The sequence below is a fragment of the Solanum stenotomum genome, chromosome 8, assembly GCF_019186545.1.
Source record: "Solanum stenotomum isolate F172 chromosome 8, ASM1918654v1, whole genome shotgun sequence".
Classification (NCBI taxonomy): Eukaryota; Viridiplantae; Streptophyta; class Magnoliopsida; order Solanales; family Solanaceae; genus Solanum; species Solanum stenotomum.
Genome location: NC_064289.1, coordinates 6274887 through 6289645, shown reverse-complemented (window position 1 = coordinate 6289645; position 14759 = coordinate 6274887). Strand labels below are relative to the sequence as shown.

Below are 14759 nucleotides of genomic sequence, written 5' to 3'. Positions count from 1 at the left end.
TACATATGTTTTACGTAATAAATATAGTATTTCACATTTAAATTCCTGACAACTCTTGGCACTAAAATTTGCATGGCGTTGCCAGTTCATTATTGAAGACAACCTTCAACGTAAGGGTTATATTTATATGGTGCAATTTACATCACTCAAAATCAAAACCTGCAAATCTGGATTGCAGACGAGGAAAAGGTAAAATGATTCCAATACAGTGTAACTGTCCAATTTAATAACACCAACATTCAGTCAAATATGATTGGCCCATCGAGCTCATATGAATCAATATGCTACTCCCATTCCTCGTTTATCAAGAGTTGAACTTCTTTCAAGTAATTAGTTACCGGATCTCTTTAAGAATGCTAATACGCCTAAACCCGCAACTAATGCAGCACCAGCTGCTACGGTGCTGTAGGCTGAGGCCCATGCAGATTCAGTATGAGCATAATCCAAACTACCACCCGTTGTTCCTGAATAGTCTAAGTGCAATTTTAGCCCCTGTTCAGGTTGATTTTTGTCATCAGTCCTTATTTCGTAATCAAGAAAAGAGACTGAACAAATTTAATATCTAATGATAAGTCAATCTTCCTTCCTGTTACTAGGGTTTATGTTCATACACATTAACTAAGGCCAGAGGAAAGTCAATCATACCTTCCAACCTGAAGATCTTGCATGGTCAATAGCTGCTGTAAGATCACCATCTGATGCCAGTACAACCTTGTCATGATCTTCATCTTCATACTGCAAGAGAGTAATTTCTTGAATATAATAATCAACTTGCTCAAACAGGGAAAACCAAGAGGAGGAGAATCATTCAAATGTACGAGGAAAAATTAATGCATTCAACCAGAATCTGAGGAAGATTGGTCCGGTCAATGTCATCCCCCACTCTCTGAATTATTGCAGCTATTAGATCTGTCATGTTCTGAATATCTGAAATACCATAAAAATAATAGGGTCATCATGGGAGTCAAGATTATCATAATTGTTCAATTATGAAAGACAACAAAGCACAAACATCATATCAATTTCCTAGAGTTAGTTTCAAGAGACAATAACAAACAAGTTCCAATTTTTCCCAATAAGGGGTAAACCACAGAGTTTAAGGTCTCTCTAATAATAATAAAAAAGAGCAAGCAACAGACACTGCTGAATATATAAATGCCTGATGGTGAAATTCAAGAGCACCAACACAAAGAACAATCGAGAAACACAAGTGACATGGAAACAATTGAAAGGACAGAACTTCCATAAATTTGATAGGAGTCTAGAGCCCTGGGAAAATTACGACAGTTTGGAAGGCAGGTCTCAAGATGCCTAAAAGAGAGAAAATAGAGGTACACATTTTTTGGTTTGTTCACACATGTCAACGGTACAGCATGATTCGGCATCATGAATGCATATATAAACAAATGGGCCAATGGCAACAAGAATTTCCAGGTACAAGATACACAAGGTCATATCTGATTGTTAAATCAAGCAATAAGATTTTATAAACAAAGAGCATAAAACACCAGCATACAAGAAGTATACCAAAAAGTAGAATCTTACAATAAGATATGATTTTCTATGAACGACACCCACAGCGAAACCTCATGGATGCACCAAAAGAAAATAAGGAATAAAAGGCTATTCATTAGGTGTACATAAAAAGATACACAAGGTCATATGATAACATTCACAAGTGCCTAATTTTTTTGGTTAACTAAAAGCATAGTATTTAAACATACCACAGTTGAATCTGTGCATCCTCCCTTTTTTGTCTTTAATCTTGAATGAAAAACTAGTTGGCTGGCTAGATGAAGGATAGGGAATAGATCTTCCTGTTTCTGTCCCTTCAGAAGCCAATTTCAAGGAATTCTCACTGAAATGTCAAATAAAAAATGTGAGAGATAATACAAAAGGAAAAGAAAATGAGTTCACAGATAAGAGGCATTAACCTCCGCGTCTCATCATCATCATCAGGAGTCAATGCCATAGCTGAATCCCAAAATCTTTGCATCATAGAGTTTGCAGCTTCATTATTTACTCCAGCAGCATTTCCCACCTGATTAGTATCAGTTCTTGAAATAAATTTCCAGAATCTTTGGGAAAAAAGCGAACTTAACAAATGAAATATAGAACCTAAGATTAAATAAAAAAAATTCAACATTCCACCAGATTGTTTGCTACTTTTAACTTAATGACATCCTATATTACCTTGATTTTGACATGATATTAATAGTTGAAAAGGTGCCTCACAAAATTTAACCCTCATGTTAAGTTTTTAATCAAATAATGAAACAAGAAGAGTTTTAAAAAATCATATATGTAAATAAAATGAGCACCTTCCATCTAAAAGCGAATAGGACAACTCGACCAATTAAACACATTTGTACAGAAAGCACAAACAGCAGCCACAATGGCTAAAGGATTGGTTGAAATATTCACTGATCCAAAATAAAGAAAAAAAATAAATATCAATACTAGCAGTAGAGGTCATAAAGATATTAATACTAGCAGTGGAGCTCATAATCAAATGCAAGAATCTTTGAAACATCATCGAGCAGATTGCTTTTGCAGATTGTAACCTAAATTAATTTTGAAGTGCAGCGAAATATAAAATAAACCTCCTGGGTATTCTGTTCACACATTCAACAAAGTTAGAATTTCTTTTACTTAGGTAAACTGACAACCTAGTTTACTTTCCATAAAAGTCAGTCTTAACAAAGTGGTCAGCAGGATTTCAACTTAAAAGATCCCAAACAAGAGTTTATGTCTTTGAATATGTATGGATACATGGCAAACTCATCAAAGTAGTCAAGACTTGAATAAGGTAATTACATACAACTGTACAAGGCCGTATTCAGAAAGTGAATTGACCACCAACATGATAGCCCAAATGATAACAGTTGCTAATGACAAGTTGAGAAGGGAAAAATTGACATGTTCATGTGTACTGCCTTACCGTGGCTACAGCTGCATGAGTGATATGAAGCACATCAAGAACAGAAACAACAGTTCCCTCTGCCACAAAGAAGAAGTACAAATTTATTTAAAGAAATATGAAAAAAAAAAAAAGATACTCTAACTCAAAGTGTAACTGGAGGCTAATAATACCTTTATCAACAACAGGAAGGTGTAAAAATTTCCCGTCATGCATTGTATGTAAAGCATCAACAATAGGCATATCTATTGAAGCACATTCTGGATTGGGGGTCATTACCTGGATGTTAGATGCAAACAAAATGGAAGTTATTAGAACTTCTCTTAAATCTCAAGAACGGAAGGAAAACAAAAAAGATTGAAAAAATCTAAGTTACAATAATTCAAAGAACTAGTATTGTTTAAACCTTTTACTTCGATAATGACCAGCAAGCTGTCCCGAAAAAGATACCCCCTCAATTATCGAGAGAGAGAGAGAGAGAGAGAGAGAGAGATTACCCTTTCGACGAGAGTGGATTCAGGGGAAAGATCTTGTGCTATGACTCGCATCAATAAGTCCTTTGAACTGCAGAGTACATGAGGCAAATCTTCTCATTAGATGATTAATATATGCCATTACACTATAGCTCAGAATTGATAAATGTAAACGAGTGAATACAAGGGGAACACTACTAACGTTAAAATCCCTCGTGGTTTGTTGTCAACTGTTATGATTGCAGAGCTTGTTCGACATTCGAGCATCTTTTTGGCTGTGGCTAGAACAGTATCATTTGGTTCAACTGTAACAATCCTAAAAACACCACAAATCAACAACAGACAGTGACTCGCCTGCGGATTACTTAAAAGGTTAAACTAATCTAAAAATGAAGGTAGTACATACTTTGAATTTTCAGAAATGATGGTAGACAGTGAAGGCCTGAACATTCTCTCCCGAAGTGCTTCTATAAATGTATTTGAACTTGCTAAAAACAAAAAATATGGAAAGTTAATAAATGCATTTCAAGACCAATCAAAATCATCATTCAATCACATAAACTTGACAAACACAGTCAGTATATGGACACTCCTACACTATGCCAATGAAGAATAGTAACACAAAACTAAACTAACCACAGCCAGTTGCCCCCCAGTGTTTTTCAACTCCCTCAACGGCAGCTGCAATGGCCTTTCCTTTCTCAGCTGCCCTTTCGAGGCGAGCAATCGCATCATAAAGGCACTTTGCAATATCAAGCAAAGCAACGACCTCTCCATTATCTACAACTGGCAAATGTCTAAATTTTCCTGTTGTCAGAACAAACATACGATGTTGGAAAGGTGTTCAAGAAAGTTAACAGCTTGAGTTATTTCAAATACACCAACCTAGCACCATTTTCTGCAAAGCTTCCACGGCAAGTGTGTCAGAAAGCACAAAAACTGGATTTTTCGTCATTATCTTTGAAACTGGTGTTTCCTGTATATTAACTTCTGGAGCAATAACCCTTGTTGCTATATCCTTCAATTTGTCCAAAGGAAATAAAAGAAAAGGATGCATGAAGAATTAGTTAAAGATATCACCTTAATGGGTAAAGAAAAAGCATCAGCAATATAGGCAGCTCTACAGAGGTCTATTTACTAAAATTTTACAGCCTTTTTGCATGATCAAAGTCAAACCTTATCTGTCAGGATACCACATAGTAATGCATTTGAATCAGTCAACAACAAAGCATCAACTCTGCGAGCAGCCATCTTGCGGCAGGCTTCATAAATACTTGTAGTATCAGGTATTGTAAGGGCTTTTGACAGCCTCAATCTTTTAACTGTGCGTTCTCCAGTCAGTCCCCTGTTCCAAATTTGTGAGAAACAAATATCAAAATTCAAATAAGCACACAAAATGATGATTACAACTCAAAGTGACTATTATTGATCCCAACTCAAAAGCAAAACAAGTTTTTTAAATATTAGTTATCCTCGCTAGCAAAAGAATCTCGTAGCTATGCTTTGTTCCTGAATAAAATTTCATTGCATGTGGCAAGTACATAACAAAGGACCATATACTTAAATTGCTAAGCAATCTCCAAAAGTTGCATTAGAGAAAAAAAAAATCAACCACCTAAAAGGGGACTGAATTCAAACCAAAAATCTGATCAAACAAGAACCTCAAGGAACCTGCTTAGTATAGCCAATTGAACCACTCAAAATGAATGGTGGGAGCATTTGAGTATTGGACATGGGTGTAAAGCGAACAAGTCATCCATAGACGATTGCAGCATACAATTAAGCACTTCCATCATGCAGTTTTTCAACATCGGATAAGACTTCGCTGTGAGAATAACAATCACTGAGCTGAGGTTCCAACTATAAAATATTTTTCCATACTGCCAAACATTCTAAGTATAGAGTATAAACTCTTTTCTTTTCCCTCATATAGCTATAAGTAAGCAGCAAATAAATCATTGATATCCCTGACTAAGAGCTCATATTCATCTCCAATGTTCAAGTTGGGGGAAGAAGCGCATGGGAAGAATCAAGTAAAGCTTAATTTCACATGACAAACATTTCAAGCGGGTGGCAAAACTAAATCCAACACTATTAATAATATATGATGGCCACAATGGTATGGCACCACCAACTTCCCCAAATTTACTAGCACAAAGTCCAACGATGTACCTAAATGAGAAAACATCCATATCTCTACGAACTTGAGTATTGGAACCAATATATTTCACAACTAAAAAGATTATTTTGAGTTCAATCCTACCTGATAAAACAGAGCTAAGTATATTCCGGACACTATAGAAATCTTTGCTTTAGAGTTTCTGGAAACAAACTTATACAATATCCAAATTAATGTTACTTCAATAAAGGAATTAAACATACATGGAACGAGATACAGAAATCGACTTCCGGTGAGCAGAATCCGGTTGTACTCCACCATTTTCCGCGGCTGCTTTCTTCTTAGCGAGTGAAGAAGAGTTCGTCAACGATATGCTTCTCCTCGATGATGATCCTCCTCCTTGACTCGTCGGCATCTGAACTCTACAGCAATCAAATTATTCAATAAAAAACTTGAACTTGAGATTTCAACGGAACCACGTAATGGATAAAATTGTCAACGGTCGAATAATGGAAAAGACGGCTCTCAGCAGAAAAAATAGGAGCAAAATATGAACAATATTGATGACGCTGTGGATTCAAGTGTCAACTGCCGGAAGAAGATTTTCCGGCGAGGAGTGGAAGGAGATGGAAGGAAACCCTACGGATGGAAGAGGAAAGGAGAGGATTAGCGTTTGAGCTGAGAATTGAATTGAATAGAATAATCTGTGGGAAAACGCCGTGATCTTGTGGGGCCTTAACCAGTAAGATCCTTCCACGTAAACCAATGACGAGGATTCCAATTTCACTGGAGCAAATGAGGAGTTGAATTAAGAAAGTGAAATTCAATTTTGAGTCCTCAACTTTCTTTCTTTCTTTTTTTTCTTTTTCATTCGTATTTAATTTAATTCACATCCTCCCAATTTCATTTTGTGAAAACTATTATTATTCTTATAGAGCCAAATGATTTTTTTCATTAATTCAATTACTTATTTTTAATAATAAAGTATACTAATTCAGAACTTTTTATGTGCCTTATAATATCAAGTTAAATATATTTTTAAAATGAGGCAAAAATTAGAAGATTTGATATTCGTATCCTAAACCCTTTCATTCTTTTCAAACAAAAAAAAATATCAATTATCATCCAATAAAATCTTCATTATTTCGGATTAATTAGGCAAAGAAATTAAATTTACATAAATGACTTTTCGAAAAATAGAAAATAAAGTAAGAGTACTACACCACTAGTAAGAAGCTAGTTTAGAATCAATTCCTTCTCCCACATCCATCAATGGTAATTACCCCCTTTCAACTTATTCTTCCTATGAAGGGCAATTTTGTTTTTCCTTCCAAGATAAATATTCTTAGTTACCTGTCCAAATATATCTCCATAAATCGAATTTAATGGCTCAATCACTTATTTATTTACTAATGAAAAAATATCAAGACTTTTTATTTCAAACAGATTTAATTAAAATACATTTTAAAAAAAATTAGACTTCCATCGAAGAGAAACCAACAAAGACATTCATAAAAGTTCTCATATAATCAAGAATTCGAGATGTCAAGGTATTGTTCATGTACAATATGACAAAGCATGGGGGGCGGCAAGTGTGATTTTTGAAGTTAGAGGAAGAATATGCAGTTATAAGAAGTTAGAGGGGCGCTGGAAAAAGAAAAAAAAAAGAGAGGACAAAACAAACAACGTGATGACACCATCGCATAAATTCTGAAAAACAGAAGTTTCAAAAAAAAAAAAAAATTTCTTGGATTAATGGACAAGAGAAGAAAGTACTAAACACATTAGTGGGATGAAGTATATTCTAGTGTATTATACACTTTCTATTTTATTTTGTATGACGATATTTAATTAAAACAAAAGGCTAAAGATAATAATTCAAACCATCAATCTAAATAGTTTTATGAGGAGTTAATATCTCAAATGGTCACTCAATTTTGGAAATTTATTTAGAAAAGTCATTAAACTTTGTTTTGTATCAATAAAGTCACTCAACTTAAGTCTTTGTATCAATAAAATCACTCAACTTAAATCCTTGTATCCATAAAATCATTCAACTGAATTTCTCATTAAATAAAATTTGTCATGACAAAATAAATTATTTTTTATTCCTAAAATTGAATAATATTAACTCCTAAAATAAATAAAATAATATCTATTTTGCGGATTAAGTTAAATGTTCATATATGAAATTATTCTCATTTTTCAGTTGTCTCTAATATTTCAAAATCTATTTTATTTGAATTTCGCAAATTAAAAGCTTCATATCTTTTGAATATTTGTATAGCGGTAAGATTCACATAAATCCTTTGCCAACTACTGGGCGATTTTAATCCTGTTAAAAAATGAGGATAACTTATCTTGAGGTTTTCTAGATGTTATGTTATTTAGTATAGATATTTTAGTTACAGGTGTGCTAATAAACCTAATTAATGAGTACTATACTTTATTTTGGAGTGAGAAAGGAAAGAGAGAGTCAACAGCTGCCAAGGAGAAGTAACTATTAAATTTATTTATTTATTTAAAAGTTAATATCTTAAAAGAACATTTAATTTGAGGATTAAATAATTTATTTTATCATGTTAAAATTTAGTTAATGATAAATTTAGTTGAATCATTTTTTTGATACAAAAGTCTAAGTTGAGTGATTTTATTGATACAAAACAAAATTCAATGACTTTTCTAGATAAATTCTCAAAGTTAAGTGACCTTTTGAGATATTAACTCGTTTTATGAGTATAAGTTCGAGTACCTTGTTCTAGATGAAATAACTCTAGGTATAATGAAATTTTAACAACTAGTATATATAATTATAGACCAGATCATCATACTGCCATATATAATCTAAGGTAACTTAGATTCAGGATTTGAGTTTTATAGGTTCGTGATATTACTGAACTCATTGATCATTTGAGTTATTGGATTCGAGATTTAATAGGTTTCTTAACACATGTATTGGATTTTAGTCAAGTTACTGAATTCAGTTGAATTTGTGACTTTTTGTACATCTGCTCAGAGGCGGAGCTAGGTGGGGTTCATGGGTTCGAACGAACCCAGTAGTTTTTCTGTAGACCCTATATTTGTATTAGAAAATTAATTAAATATTTATGTATATTAATATATGAACCCATAATAAAGTTGATTGACAGTTATTATCGAAATTTAAAATCCCAAACTCTTAATCTTGGCTTCGCCTATGCTGAGCCGCTCCCGGATGGGTTACACAAAAGAAGATGCTTTGCCTTCCATCTTAAGGCTTTAGCATGTTTCTAGCTACTTCTCTTGAAGAACAAGCATGGAATCAATTTTCAAGACCATAATAAATTCTGGCAACAAATGTTAAATTGAAAAAAAATACTACTGTGCAATCGTCAATACATATTTCCCTGCAACTCAGAAAAAATGTTAGATTGGGCACCAATTATTATAGGTTACCTTCTATTCGTGCTTCTTTCGCCTGGGCTCATATTTCAGCTGCCGGGGAGTCAGCGTCACGTTGAATTCGGCAGCTTCAATACTAATGGCAAAGCCATTCTCCTTCACACACTACTCTTTTTCGTCTTTTTTACCATCCTCATTTTGGCCTTTCGCATTCGTATTCGCTTTGGCTAGCAGCCAGGGGCGGAAGGTTCATCCGAACATCTTTTCACCAAAAAGCACAGTACTATACATATGAAGTTGAAATTTTCAGTGAAAAATCTTGACTTCTTCGTAGGTTTTTTTTTTTCTAAAAAAAAAAAGATGAATAAAAGTTATTCTTGGATTTATTGGGTTTTTACCTTTTTGTAATGTTATAGTTCTGTTTTTCCATCTATTCATGTTTTGTAAATGCAATGGACATTCTAATCAATGTGACTTTTTAATTAATGGTGTCTACTAAAAGAGGTACGTTTTGGGCATCTAAGGTGGTACTGGTACACTTTTTTTTTTTATTGGTTTAATTTTCCATAGATGTGTGGAGTAAGTTGATTTATTGTAATATCTTATAGTAATGGACAATGCAAATCAAATACTCTGTACTTTATTGCTCGTTTGAATATGGGAGTACGATATCAATGGTTCAATTTTATAATCGATATAATAAAATATTTCCTTCCAAAAATTACTTTATTTTAGAGGTCATACATAAAATTTCTATTAAAAATAGAAGGTACACCACACTTACCATATCTCAAACAATGTAATCATAGATTTTAAAAGCATTTTTTGAAGGTCCGTGGTAAGTTGAATATGTGTCATTTCTTGTCTGATCACTTCACCCTAATATTTTTCGACCTACCTTTACCTCTCCTCGATCCACTATATTCAACCTTCCATCAGGACCGTCTTAACCCCTAGGCCATTAAAGTCATTGCTTAGGGCCACATATTTTTTGGGAGCCCATTTTAAAAAAATATAATTACTTATGTATGTTATTTTTTTAAAAAAATATTATATGTACTATGAGTGTTATGATTTCTGCTAAGGAAATTGCATATGAGATGAATATAAACCTGGATTTCGTAAGAAACAATTTGATGAAAATATGGATAACGAAATCAGAAAGTCCCTTGAAGAATCATTTAGAGTTGATTACTTTAAATATTACTTCAAATAGTTTTGAACCAATTGAAGCATGTGAAAATATTTTTGATTTCTTATTTAGTGGTAAAATATTGAGATCACTAGATGATGAGAATTTAAATAAATATTGTCTTAACCTTGAACTTTCTTTAACACATAATAGTTATTCTGATATTGATGGTTTTGATTTATTTTTTGAATTAAAAGTGTTGAGAGAAATAATGCAAGTAGACGATAATGATCTAATGAAAATACTCAATCAAATAAAAAGACTTAATTTTTTTCCAAATACACATATTGTTGTAACTGATGCCTCGGTCGAAATAATTTTTTTTTCAAATTAAAATTGATTAAATCCTCTTTACAATCAACAATGTCTCAAGAGAGACCAAATGAATTAGCTATATTATCATTTGAAAAGGAATTATTAACAGTATTTACCGACTTTGCATCTAAATTAGCTAGAAAAGTAGATTTTAATTAAAAGTATATATGATGAAAAAAATAATATTAGGGCCCTTAATGTTGTTGAGTTTCGCTTTAGGCCCCCAATGTTGTTGAGTCGGCCCTGCCTCCCACACTTCTCACTAGTGCATCCGCACTTCACTCTTCACATGCACAAGCCATCTCAGTCTCCCTCCCTCATTTGTCCACCACGAAGCCACTCCTACTTTGTTCCAAATATCCCTTGTTTCTAACTTTATTGCTCCAAATATGCTAGTCCATCCATTTCAACATCTTCATTTCCGCCACTTGCATTTTCTGGACATGAGAGCTCTTGATTGGCCAACACTCCCACTTCTTCAATAAATTCAATCTAACCACAATTCGATAAAACTTACCTTTAAGTATTGATTAACTTATTAAGTAATAATTTGAACAATTTTTGGACCAAATATTTTAAAATCAAACTATTAACTGAAAATATTTTTGTTCAATTTAGCAAATTTTAAGAGCATTTTTGACCATTTTCCATAAATATAAGATAATGAGTTTCCTAATACCACTCATCCCTAATCTTGTACAATTATGATTCACATTAAGGCTGGGCACCGAAACGGGTTGTATCGGTACCGTTCCGGTTCGTTTTGGTCCGGTAGTATTCGGGACGGGATGGGATACACTGAATCGGTACACGGAACGGAACGGTATCATGATTTGGTACCGGTATATCGGTACCGATTCATCCCGGTTCATTCCGGTCCCGGTAAATCATTTTTACTTAAAATAAAAAATAATATTTTTGTCATTATTTACTTTTATTAGCATTTCTTTTTTGTTTATTTAATTTTTTAAAACTACAAACTTAAGTTATTTAACTTACAAGTTATAAGTATAACTTAATAACTTATAAACTTCAAAATATTCAAATCTTTAAAACTTATAACATAACTACATAAGCTCAAAAACATTAAAAAAAAAACTTTATTAAACTTAACTTACAAACTTATATACGTAAAAATTTAAAAAAATATCTTTAAAATAAACTTAAGTAAAATTATTATAAATTTTAAAACTCAAATACTATAATATAATATAACTTAGAAAAATAAAAAAAACATTCGTATTTTCGTAATTCAAAATAACTCAAAAAAAAATAATTATTTTTTGAAATAGCTACATGTGTCGTCCCGTTTATCCCATCCCATTCCGTTCCGGTCCATTTCGGTCCGTCCCGGTTCTATCTCGGTATATAGTGGGATGGGACGAAACTGAGCCTCCATCCCGGTAGTTCCAATCCGGTTCATCCCGGTACCGATCAACAACCCGGTCAAACCGTCCCATTCCGGTCCGGTATCGGTTCATTCCGGTCCGGTGGTCCCATTCCGCTCCGGTGCCCAGCCTTAGATTTTCACATACCACTTGAATTGACTGCTAAACTACTCTTGTATAGTCAGATCCGTCCCTTTCTTTTCTTTTAGACTTTTTAGTCCACTTTTTTTTCTTTTTCTGGATCTTTCGCTTTTATCCTCACACTTTCCCCATTTCTTTACTCTGTTCAAATCAACGAGCTAATTTTCCGATTAACAATGGAGGACTGGGGCCCAGTTTTGATAGCAGTGGTGCTGTTCGTGCTGTTAACTCCGGGTCTACTATTCCAGCTTCCCGGCCGTGGAAAAACGGTTGAATTCGGGAACATGCAAACCAGCGGCGTTTCCATTTTGGTCCATGCCGTAATTTACTTTGGCCTCATCACTATCTTACTCCTTGCCATTGGCGTCCATATCTATGTCGGCTAATGTAGTTTTTACCTTCACTATTTGTAAGTTTGTAACAATCTCTCTCAGATCTTTATTAATCTCTCTCTTGCTTATAGAATAGTAGCAATTGATCTTCCATTTTCGATTTCTTAATTTGCTACTACCAGATTGTATCAATTGGGTGAACTGTTAATACTTAAAAGCATTATGCACTGCTTCTCTAAATTTACCTTAACTTGGTGCATCATTGTACACGATTATTAGATTCTCCAACTACAACAAGAGACACAGTGAAATCCCACAAGTGGAGTAGATTGTACACACACCTTACTACTACCTCTTGGGAGGTAGAGAGGCTGATTTTAAAAGACACTGTCTCAAGTACAACAAATTCAAGTACAAAGAAGAAGAAAATATCATAGAAAACATAGCAACATTGAAACACAATAAACAATTGGCATATATTTTTTTTAAGACTTCGTATGGAATAATGGTCCTGCTTCAAGTACTAAGATTTAAAAAAATTGAACTAGTATTAGAAACGGATCTAGGATTTGAAGTTTATGAGTTCTTACAATGCGCTCAAGTTAATGTAAAGTAATAACTGGATTCACAATCAATTATTTATAAATATTTTGTGAATTTTGTAATACAAATATAAGTATGAAATAAAGTTACTGGGTTGCCAGGAACCCATACTTAGGCTAGATCCACCCCTCTAGTATCCATCCAACAATCCGAATTGTGGAAAGTATTAAATCTCATTCATCCATAAGTATTTAAGAATTGTATGCTTTGCTGAATATTGTATAGTTCCTGAGTTTGAAACATTAGACTATACATGAAGGAGAATGACTTGTGGTCAATTATAGATTTGTTTTCATTTTGCCACTGCTTGATGTTACCTCTGCCAATATGAGATATGCAAAGCATAGCTATGATAAATCTTCTCAACTGGAAATAAAGGATTGACATAGCTGGTCCAACTAATTTGAGATTGAAGAGTAGTTGATCGATTGTCACTGCTGAATATTGTTTGCCTTTAACTGACACTTCATTGTTCAATGGTCAAGCCATTCCATTTGGGTATCTCGACTCGTCTTGTTATTCACTTTTCCTTTTCTCCCTTGTTTGAATCTTCAATCTTATCATATACATCTGGAATTCTACTCTTGCCTAATAGAGAATGGGCATGACCCTTCCATGTTCTATCGTCCAACGGACAGGCTATTTTGAGTTCTATATTTAGGTTAGGTTGGATCAGTCGCATCTGACTCTGCTTGTAGTTTCAAGTTCACATGTCGTACTAGAAAACAGGGACATTTCCTGATGTTGCATTCTTTCTTCGAGGTGAAATGAAGAAAAGCTGAGGACAGGTTGAAGAAAAGTAATGAAACCCGCAATAGCTACTAACTCCCCTTTTACTTCCTCATACAACATGTTTGTCTGAATACTAGCAGCAGGCCTCCCATGAGTCCGTTCTCATGGGGATTGCCGTGTGATACCTGCATGCTAATATTCTATATGCCTCAGTACCTTTAGCACCATTCACTAATATATCATGTCCTTTTAAGTTGAACTACTCTCACTTCTCGAGTTAATTTTATGTATGGTCACCAACCTCAATATAATAGATAAATGCAAAGCCTTTTATTTTCACATTGAAGTATTTGAATTGCTCAAAATATTACAAATGACCAGGAGGTCAAATATACAGAATCAGGTTATGATAAGTCACTTGCAATAGCATTTTTGACTACCTATAATTTAAACATAAGTTAATTGCAAAGCATTTCTAATTCCGTCACTCTCCCTCCTTCCTTCTCTCTCACACAGACAACTCTAAAAATTGAAATGGTGATACTCGCTCGAATTTCTAAAAGATCCTTAGAAACTACACTCTCCTCTCAGACCCACCACCATCATCAGCAGAACCTCCTCTGTGGGCTGCTGGAACAGTTGCTCATCTGTGGGCTGCTGGAAATAATTGCTCAGGCAATAAGGAAATCTATGGATCGAGTGAAGTGGGACGATAGAGAGCAAAGTAGATCACTGCTCTTGATCAGTGGGCCCCAAAGGTGGCATCAAAGCTTGTGTGGTGCCAAATGTAGTCTTTCATGTTAGCAATACTAGTTTGTAGACTTTATTATTGACCTTGAACACAAGCTTTACCAGCCAACTGGTTTGACCTTTGAAACTTTCTTCTCATACTCAGTGTTCGTCGTTTCAGGCATACTCCTGTTAGCTCTTCACGCATTTGGCTAACACGGAAAATCATACCTTTTTTATTTGGTGTTTTGACCGGTGTGATCGGAGTGTTAGCTATATTTCTATTAACCAGTAAAAGAGTAGTGTCAGAAATGAGCTTATTGTGCTGCGTCTACTCTGTTTTATGTATCTTTGCTGATCAAATGTTGTTCTCTTGGCTAGTTCTTTATCGCAGTATAATTTGGGCATAAACAACTCATGCCTTCTTGTTCTTG

The 14759-nt window shown here is 34.1% G+C and overlaps 2 protein-coding genes across 3 annotated transcripts; one reads left to right on the top strand and one right to left on the bottom strand.

The window, feature by feature from the left end:
• Window positions 1-8: 8 nt before the first annotated feature.
• LOC125873145 (CBS domain-containing protein CBSCBSPB1-like) lies at window positions 9-6190 on the bottom strand. Of its 2 annotated transcripts, none has more exons than XM_049554027.1 (14): window positions 5776-6190; window positions 4570-4738; window positions 4279-4411; window positions 4030-4200; window positions 3800-3881; window positions 3596-3709; window positions 3418-3484; window positions 3094-3199; window positions 2942-3000; window positions 1935-2041; window positions 1725-1858; window positions 819-927; window positions 646-735; window positions 9-492 (listed from the first exon to the last, which is right to left on the bottom strand). In XM_049554027.1, exons 1-14 carry the CDS (start codon window positions 5925-5927, stop codon window positions 486-488), a joined length of 1500 nt encoding a protein of 499 aa, XP_049409984.1. In that variant the 5' UTR covers window positions 5928-6190; the 3' UTR covers window positions 9-485. The 2 variants fall into 2 exon arrangements, with proteins under 2 accessions (XP_049409984.1, XP_049409983.1); XM_049554026.1 differs by having other exon boundaries at window positions 842-927; window positions 5776-6188.
• Window positions 6191-12015: 5825 nt separating this feature from the next.
• LOC125873113 (uncharacterized) lies at window positions 12016-12509 on the top strand. The gene has a single exon (XM_049553990.1). The coding sequence runs from the start codon at window positions 12106-12108 to the stop codon at window positions 12313-12315; it is 210 nt and encodes a 69-aa protein (XP_049409947.1). The 5' UTR covers window positions 12016-12105; the 3' UTR covers window positions 12316-12509.
• Window positions 12510-14759: the final 2250 nt, after the last annotated feature.